Source organism: Mus caroli, chromosome 3, assembly GCF_900094665.2.
Source record: "Mus caroli chromosome 3, CAROLI_EIJ_v1.1, whole genome shotgun sequence".
Taxonomy (NCBI): Eukaryota; Metazoa; Chordata; class Mammalia; order Rodentia; family Muridae; genus Mus; species Mus caroli.
In genome coordinates, this window is record NC_034572.1 from 81,465,751 (window position 1) to 81,474,509 (window position 8,759).

General features: G+C 44.6%; 1 protein-coding gene and 1 non-coding gene across 3 annotated transcripts in view; both read left to right on the forward strand.

Moving 5' to 3' along the window:
- The first annotated feature begins 210 nt into the window (after positions 1-210).
- Khdc4 (KH domain containing 4, pre-mRNA splicing factor) overlaps positions 211-8,759 on the forward strand; it is a 27,755-nt gene continuing 19,206 nt past the window's right edge. For both annotated transcript variants that reach the window (XR_003836195.1, XM_021158249.2), the window contains exons 1-6: positions 211-317; positions 772-991; positions 3,650-3,778; positions 4,100-4,179; positions 7,396-7,448; positions 7,727-7,890. Coding sequence is in view for 1 of the 2 variants with exons in the window: in XM_021158249.2 (XP_021013908.1) it covers positions 280-317; positions 772-991; positions 3,650-3,778; positions 4,100-4,179; positions 7,396-7,448; positions 7,727-7,890 (684 nt within the window). In the remaining variant the exon portion in view is untranslated. The remainder of the gene's footprint in view (positions 318-771; positions 992-3,649; positions 3,779-4,099; positions 4,180-7,395; positions 7,449-7,726; positions 7,891-8,759) is intronic.
- LOC115030725 lies at positions 8,257-8,384 on the forward strand. The gene has a single exon (XR_003836322.1).

Sequence of the window (8,759 nt, forward strand, 5' to 3'; positions counted from 1 at the left end):
ATAAAAATGGATTCTCCTAGCCCGCAACTCGCTTTTAAACCAGACCCAACAACCATTTTTATTAAGGGCAAGAGAGCAAGCCGGAGAGTCGACAGGCAGGCACTCCCGTCACCGAGACGCCAGACGCTTTAAATCACCGAGGGTCCAATCGGAATCAAGAGTCCTCACCGGACCCGCCCTACCTCACGGCCGGAAGAGGCCGTGCGTCAGCGCGTTGGGCGGAAGTGGCGGGAGGGCGGTGGTGGGTAGTTGGCGGGTGGTTGACTGGAGCAGGCCGCCATGTCCGCAGGGAGCGCGACACATCCTGCCGCTGGCGGGTAAGGGCTTCGCGGGCCAGGCGGGGGGCAGCGAGCACGGGCCCGGGGCAGGGAGGCCGGCGAGGCTGCGTGTGAGCCTGACGGGCCATCTAGTCGGACGCGTCCGGATGCCGAGGCCGGGGTTCTGGAGAGAATGTTGAGCGGGCCTCGGGCGCCCGGAAAGAGGCCTTCCGCGGTGCGGGAGGGAAGGGAGGGAACTCGGAGCGTTTTAGAAGGGCGAGCCAAGGAGAAGGCGAACGCAGAGCGTTCTCGGCCGAGCCGAGTCTCCGGATGGAAGTGACTGGAAAGGAAATGTTTCGTAAGGGGATCGGAATATGGGGAGTGGGACTGGGCTTTAGATAGGAATCTCGGGCACGTCTCGGGACCATGGCAGGCGACGCGGGATGGAGAGTTCGAAGGGAGACTACACAAAGGAAGGCCGTGGGCCTCAGGATTTCCCTTTACCTACCTGTAGGCGCCGCAGCAAATGGGATCAGCCAGCGCCAGCTCCGCTTCTCTTCCTGCCGCCAGCGGCCCCAGGTGGAGAAGTCGCTGGCAGCGGGGCGAGCCCCGGGGGCGCCACCACCGCCGCTCCTTCAGGAGCCTTGGATGCCGCCGCTGCCGTGGCTGCCAAGATCAATGCTATGCTCATGGCCAAAGGGAAGCTGAAACCATCTCAGAATGCGGCCGAGAAGGTATTGCGAGCGCTAGACGCTCTGCGCTTCGGGATTTTCTTTTTCCTCCCCTCTCTTCACCTTTCAGTTGCGTAATCATTGGGCTTAATGAAGATGAAGACGGTTAGAGTGAAGATCACGTTTGGGAGTATTTAGTTAAATTGTTCCTGCAAGGCAATGGGTTTTGTTTTTTTTTGGTTTGTTTCAGGCAGGGACTCTGTATACTTAGACCAGGCTGGCCTGCTTGCAGAGATAACCTCTTGCCTCTGACCCCCCAAGTGCTGTGCCACATCATTGCATCCTGAGGTCAGGCAGTTTTAATTGGTGTAGTTCCCTTGTTTTGTTTTTCGAGACAAGTCCACGTAGTCTTGGCTGTCCTGGAACCATGGTCTAGCCTCGAACTAATGGGGAGATATCGGTCTCTGCCATCTACATAGGACCCTGCCAAGTGTTAGGATAAGGCATGCCCATCCACCACCTGGCTGGTCTTGTTACTTTTATGGACTAGTTTTTGTGTTTAGAAACTTAACTCAGTTTTTTTTTTTAATGGATATTTGAAGCAATATGTTTTTGATCCATGAAGTTCTGGTATATCAAGTCAGTGTTTTAAAAATACTCATTTGTATATATGTCTCTCAAGTGTTATAAGATTTGGGGCTTGACTATGTGAGGGATTCAGGGATTGAACTAAGGCTGTCTTGCTTGGCAGTAAGTACCTTTATGCTCTGAGCATCTTGTTGACCCTCAGTGAGTGTGTTGGTATGACACACACACAGTGTTTGTCATCAGGAAATGACATAGCTGTGATGAATGTGGGAGGTCGGAGGATAGCCTTAGTATCAGTCTGCACCTTCCACCTTGTTTGAGTCTGGGTCTCTGTTTGCCTCTGTGTTTATATTAGGCCAGGGATTCCTCATCACTGCCTTCCATCATGCTGTTGGGGCATTGATATGACAGATGCCTGATGTGTGCTTTTTGGAAATTCAAACTCACATCATCATGCTGTGTGGAGATCACTCAAGAGCCAAAATATTTTTAAAAAATGTCTTGTAGCTCGGCAGTGGTTGCGCACGCCTTTAATCCCAGTGTTCAGGAGGCAGAGGCAGGAGGATTTCTCCCTGTCTCCAGAAAGGAGATGAAAAAACCAGCAGCAAGAAAAGTTATCTCTCATTAGATCTAAAATATATATTTTAATGACTAAATACAGTTAAATATGAGCTAAAAGTGGAGAGATAAGTTGTATTTTGATTGTTCTCAGGCAAGTTGAGAATGTTATTTGGATATTTTCGTCTATTCACAGTGTAATTAAATCTTTAAACTGAAGCTTTGCTTTGCCATAAAGTGTAACAAAATGTTAAGTTTGTAAAAAGTTGAGGTGCTGGAGAGATGGCTCAGCGGTTAAGAGCAGTGACTGCTCTTCCAGAGGTCCTGAGTTCAATTCCCAGCAACCACATGGTGACTCACAACCATCTGTAATGAGATCTGACGCCCTCTTCTGGTGTGTCTGAAGACAGCTACAGTGTACTCACATAAAATAAATCTTTAAAAAAAGAAAAACAGAAAAAGTTGCATAAATACAGCCTGCTAGTGCTTGAATGAGGTGCATGGGTTGTTGTCTTCTTTTTACAATTTTACTCCATAAGTAGTCAACAAAGTGATCTGTGAAGAAGCATCAGAACTCTGACCTTCAATTTATCTTCTTGTCTGTAGTTTGTATAATACTATAACATTTTATTAGGTGGCTGGAGCATACTGCTTATTGTTGTTTTGTTTTTGTTTTGAGGCAGTCTATCCACAAAGTGCTCTCTCTGCCCTGGAAGGCTACCAGGCTGACCTTGAATTTACAGAGACCCTCTTTTCTCTGCCTTTCATACTTCCTTCCTCCACAGTGTGCCTCCTATGCTTCTGCCTCCCCAGTACTAGAATTAAAACTAATGGGAACTTTTAGACTTAAGTCTCTATCATGTAGTGTTATTATGTCTATGGGCTTTTGCCTACATGTATATGTGTTCACCATGTATCTGTCTAGTGATTCCCTGAAACTGAAGGTCACAGATGATTGTGAGCTACCATGTAGGTACTGGGAACTAAACCTAGGTCCTCTGGAAGAGCAGTGAGGGGGTTTCCCCTACCCCCGTTTTTTCTGTATATCCATAGCTGTCCATAAACTCTTTGTAGGCCAGGCTAGCCTCAGAGATCCACCTGCCTCTTATCTCCCAAGTGCTTCCATTAAAGGTGTGTCCCACCGTACCTGGCTGACTGTCTCTAGCAACTCCTTGACATTTCTTAAAAATATTTTTTAAAAGTGTGTGTGCATGTCTCTGCATATCATGTATGTATGTATGTACGTATGTACACGGGTGCCGTAGGACTACTATGGAGTCTCTTCTCTACTTTATGTTGGTTTTGGTCATTTGGGGTTTTTTGTTTGTTTCTTGACTGAACTTTGGCTGATAGATTGTGCATGGCAAGTGCCTTTACTGACTGAACTTGCCAGTCCTCTGATGCCATTTAAGTGAAGTTTTATTCCTTTTTTTATACCATTTGTGAAGAAAGTCCAGCTAAAAACATTTTGTTGGTAGGCAAAGAAAAAATGGAAAGTAGGTGGCACTTGAGATAACTGAATCAGACAACTAAAATTATTATAAAGACTTTTAAATTGTTTTTTCTATTTTGTAGCTTCAGGCCCCTGGCAAAAGCCTAACTAGCAATAAAAGCAAAGATGACCTGGTGGTGGCTGAAGTAGAAATCAATGACGTGCCTCTGACATGCAGGAACCTGCTGACTCGAGGACAGACACAAGATGAGGTGTGTGGGAATCAGGGCACTTTGGGGAGGGTGGGAAGACAGGTCAGAAAGATGCTTCTGCCCACAGGGATTCCTGCGTGGGGTTGGGTCTAACTGCAGAGGAGAGTAACGAAACAGATGTGGATGACTTCCCTCTCTCGGTTTGATACCATCAAAATTCCCGATAGAGTCAGTTTGTACTTGGTGAAATGAACGGGGGAAGTAGTCTTCCCTTGAAATATCTTACACCACATTGTGTTTTAGATTTTTAAATTTCATAGTTAAATGTATTTGTGCCTTAGTCTTGTTTACCTTTTAATAAAATGTCGTGTCTTCTTTTAGATCAGTCGGCTTAGTGGGGCTGCCGTGTCAACTCGGGGACGGTTCATGACGACTGAGGAGAAGGCCAAAGTGGGACCTGGGTGTGTATCGTGTGGTTTGGGGACGGACAGGAGGCCATGTCCTGTTTGCTTTTCTTAGGTAACCTGTGCTAGGAGTGTTTGGTTACTAGCTTGAAGAGGAGCGCTGTTAGAGTTCATTTCATTTTTTTAATGATAAAAACTATGAAAGTTCATAATATGTTTAATACTTAAACATTTTTTTCCCCCTTTTTCAAGACAGGGTTTCTCTGTGTAGACCTGGATGTCCTGGAACTCACTCTGTAAACCAGGCTGGCCTCCAACTCAGAAATTCGCCTGTCTCTGCTTCCCAAGTGCTGGGATTAAAGGCGTGAGCCACCACTGCCCAGCGAGTAGCTGAATTGTTAAGGTTCAGGTTTCAGTGAGAGACTTTGCCTCAAGAAACAAAACAAAACAAAACATAAAACCAAAGAGTGGTCATTCTAGTCTAGAGATGGGTCAGTGGTTAAGAGTCCTTGCTGCTCTTGAAGATGACCTGATTTTAATGCCTAGTGCCACATTATGATTTACAACTGTCTGTAACTCCAGTATAGGTGTTCATGGGCCCAAGTGTGCATATGGCCTACAGACATATGTGAATGGAAAAGGCTTATACACACATTTTTTTGAGGCATAACCACTGGCTTTCATTGTATCTTGTACATAGGAACAGAATCACACACACAGCCACACATACCTGCCTCTTTCCTATAGAAATAGTCTTTAAGTCTTAGTCATGGTAGTAAACACCTTATGCGTGCGAGACAGAAGCAGGTAAATTTCTCTATGAAGCCTTGTCTGTGTAGTGAGGTCCAGGCCAGTCAGTGCTATTTAGTGAGACCCACAAAAGGGTTGTACTGTGTTTTAAGACCTACTCTTTGCCGGGCGTGGTAGCCCACGCCTTTAATCCCAGCACTCGGGAGGCAGAGGCAGGTGGATTTCTGAGTTCGAGGCCAGCCTGGTCTACAAAGTGAGTTCTAGGACAGCCAGGGCTATACAGAGAAACCCTGTCTTGGGAAAAAACCAAAACAACAACAACAAAAAACTACTCCCATCTCCCATTGGAAACTGAACCTAGTGGTCTACATACTGACCATAGGCTCAAACCACTGAGCTAAATTCCCAGACCTTTCACATTTCTTTCTTGACTCTGTTACAGTTATAGGCTATGGTTACCTAGTTAATCTCAGTTTTAAGTTTCCCTTTTATTAATTAGTATATAAGATCTCTTTATACTGTCAGTTTTAAGACAGGGTCTCTTTGAAACTCTGACCGTCCTCCAACTTGATACAAAGCTGACTTTGGACTCCTTTTCAGGATCCATTTCAAAAGTGCTGGAAAGAAAGGGAGAGGGGAAGGAGAATGTGTGTTAGTTCTCGGATGTAAGGAGACCACAAGTTGACATTGGGTGTTTTCTGTTACCTATCTTTTTGAGATACATGTTCTCATGGAACCTCCAAGGCGCCATTCTGATTAGACTGGCTGGCCTGTGAACCCCCAGGATCTACACCAGGCACCCCTCCGGGGCTTAGCTTTCATGGTGTTCACATTTAGTTCATCATGTTTGTGTGACGGGATTTTGTGGCTCTGAGTCATATTACTAGCTCCCTACTTTCTTCTTTTATGTGTGTAGGTGTGTTTATGTGCACAGGCCTTTTTTTTTTTTTAAAGTTTTATTTATTTTGTGTATATGAGTACACCGTTGCTATCTCAGACATACCAGAAGGCAGCATCGGATTCCATCACAGATGGTTGTGAGCCACCATATGGTTGTTAGGAATTGAACTCAGGACCTCTGGAAGAGCAGTCAGTGTTCTTAACTGCTGAGCCATCTCTCCAGCCCTAGAGTATCTTTCTTTAACTTATATTTTTAGGTAGTATCTCTCTCTGCCTGTCTCTATTTCCCAACCTGGAATCATAGCACAGGTACTCAATGCCCAGTTTTTTTTGTTTTTTGTTTTGTTTTTGTTTTTGTTTTTTTTTTTTGGTTTTTTGAGACAGGGTTTCTCTGTATACCCCTGGCTGTCCTGGAACTCACTTTTGTAGACCAGGCTGGCTTTGAACTCAGAAATCCGCCTGCCTCTGCCTCCCAAATGCTGGGATTAAAGGCGTGAGCCACCAAGCCTGGCATTGCCCAGCACTTTTTGTGGGTGCTGGGAATTTGAATTCAGGCTCACTTGCTTTCACATCGCCCGGCCGGGCCACTTTTTTGTTTTATATCCACGAGTTTGATAAGGATCTCATATCTTAGCCTGTCTTTGATGACCATGAACTTTGATCCTCCTGCCTCTCCTTCACACTACAGGTACCTGTGGTTATACCCAGGTTATGCAGTGCTGGGGATTGAACCATGCTAGGGCCTCAACCATGCTAGGCGAGTGCTTTACCTAGTAGTTCCTCAGTCTGTTTTTAGAAATTAACTGATGGCTTCTGTTAATTTTTGCAAAATAGAACTCATGATCCATTTAACTCTAGGTTTTAACCAGTTAGGAATCAGCCTTTTTGTTTTTTGCTTGTTTTCGAGAGAGGATTTATCTTTGTAGCCTTAGACGAGGCTGTCCTCGAACGCAGAGATCCTTCTTATGTCTGCTGGGATTAAAGGTGTGCACCATGACCCTCACCACCCGGCTTGGAGAACAGCCTTTGTGTGTGCATGTGTGTTCAGATGGGTGGGAAGCCTGGGACAGCCTCGCTCTTGTTCCTCTGGAGCTTTTTCTTTGCTTTTAAATGCACTTATTTTCCTTCATGAGTGTTTTGCCTTCGTTTTTGTTATATATAGGAGCTGAGAACCAGAATGAAGTTCTCTGCAAGAGTAGGAATTACTTGTAACCACCATCTCTCCATCCCCAGCCCCCCCCCCCCCCCCTTCTTCTTTTTAGCTACATGGTCTCACTACATAGTTCTGGCTGTTGTAGAAGATAGTATGTAGACCAGGTTGGTCACAAAGTTGAGATCCTTCTGCCTTTGGCCCCTGAGCTCTGGGATTTAAGTGTGTGTAGTACCGTGCCTGGTTCCAGTAGACATTTTTAAAGGCAGGTTCTCTATGGGCCTTGGACTCATTAAGTAGGCCAAGTTGGCTGAGCAGTGAGCTCAGGGAATTCTCCTTTCTCTACTTCCTCAGTACTAGGATTGCATACCTGGATTTTTACAAATGGGCTTTAGGGAATCAAATTCAGGTCTTTTACCAACTAGTCTTATCTCCCCAGCTCTGGGATTAATCTTTCATATTTCTTTTTACAGAGACCGTCCATTGTATCTTCATGTTCAGGGACAGACACGGGAATTAGTAGACAGTAAGTAACTTTTGGCTTGTGTGACTTCTTGCAAAGCAAAATACAAAACTGACATCATCACTTTCTGTCCTTGATTAACTAATGCTTATGAACTTTATGGAGACGGGCATTGCATGTTTGTGAAATGTAGAAATTGAATTGAGGTTTATATAAGGGTACATTGGGCATTAGTCAATTCCTTCTTTGGTATGGTTACTTTATACAGTAGTATACAATGTAACTACTCTAGTGACAGATCCCTTGTGTGGTATCTTACGGTCTGTGTAATTTTTCCCTAGGAGCTGTAAACCGAATCAAAGAAATAATCACCAATGGAGTGGTGAAGGCTGCCACAGGGACAAGTCCAACTTTTAATGGTGCAACAGTCACTGTCTATCACCAGCCAGCTCCCATTGCTCAGTTATCACCTGCTATTAACCAGAAGCCTTCCTTCCAGTCCGGAGTAGGTTTTGGCAAGAGATTGTTAGTGCTCTAAAGATGACTTTGCACAATAATACATAGGAAGAAAAACAATTCTGAAGTTCCAACCTGAGAATTACCTGCTTATCTATCTGTCTGTCTGTCTGTCTGTCTATCTATCTATCTATATTTTTTTGAGGCAGGGTCTTTGTTCTACAGTTATGACTTATCTGGGATTTGGAATTAAAAGTGTGTAAGCTATAAGTAGTCTATAATATTATGGGCCAATGCCATCTAAATGTTTACCTTAATAGTTATCGGATTTTAAAATGGAGGGGTTAGCTAGATTAAAGGGCATACAGATTGTATAGTGGGAAGACAGTCATAATTTGCATTTGAAAGCTTGGCAACTGGAGGATCAAGAAGGCTGAGTCTGATGAAGCAAGACTTTGCTGATACGCTCCTCCTAGACAAAGGGGTGGAGAGAGCAGCCCTTACTGGAGAAAACCACAGGGCTCACTGTGCTACCCAACATTTTCCAGCATACTTTGCTAGTTTTCATTTAGCATAAATTGAAGAGAAATGGGTATGCTTAACACTATTCTGGTTTGGTGGGTGTGTGCGTGTTTGTGTGTATGTGTGTGTGCGTGTTTGTGTGTGTGTGGTGTTGTTGTTCACATATCTTAGTGACTAGAATAATTATTTTGTAGGTAAGATAGGTACATGAACATGAAGAATTTTAGGTTTTGTGGTGCTGATTTGGTAGAGCAAGGCTTAGAATATGCTAGGCAAGTGCTCTTACCCTAAATGCCATAAGTTCTTCTCATGTACCTCAGGCTAGCCTCAGTAACTTTTACTTTGGGTGTTCCTACCTCTACTTCATGCATGCTAGAATATGTATGTGCTACTGTG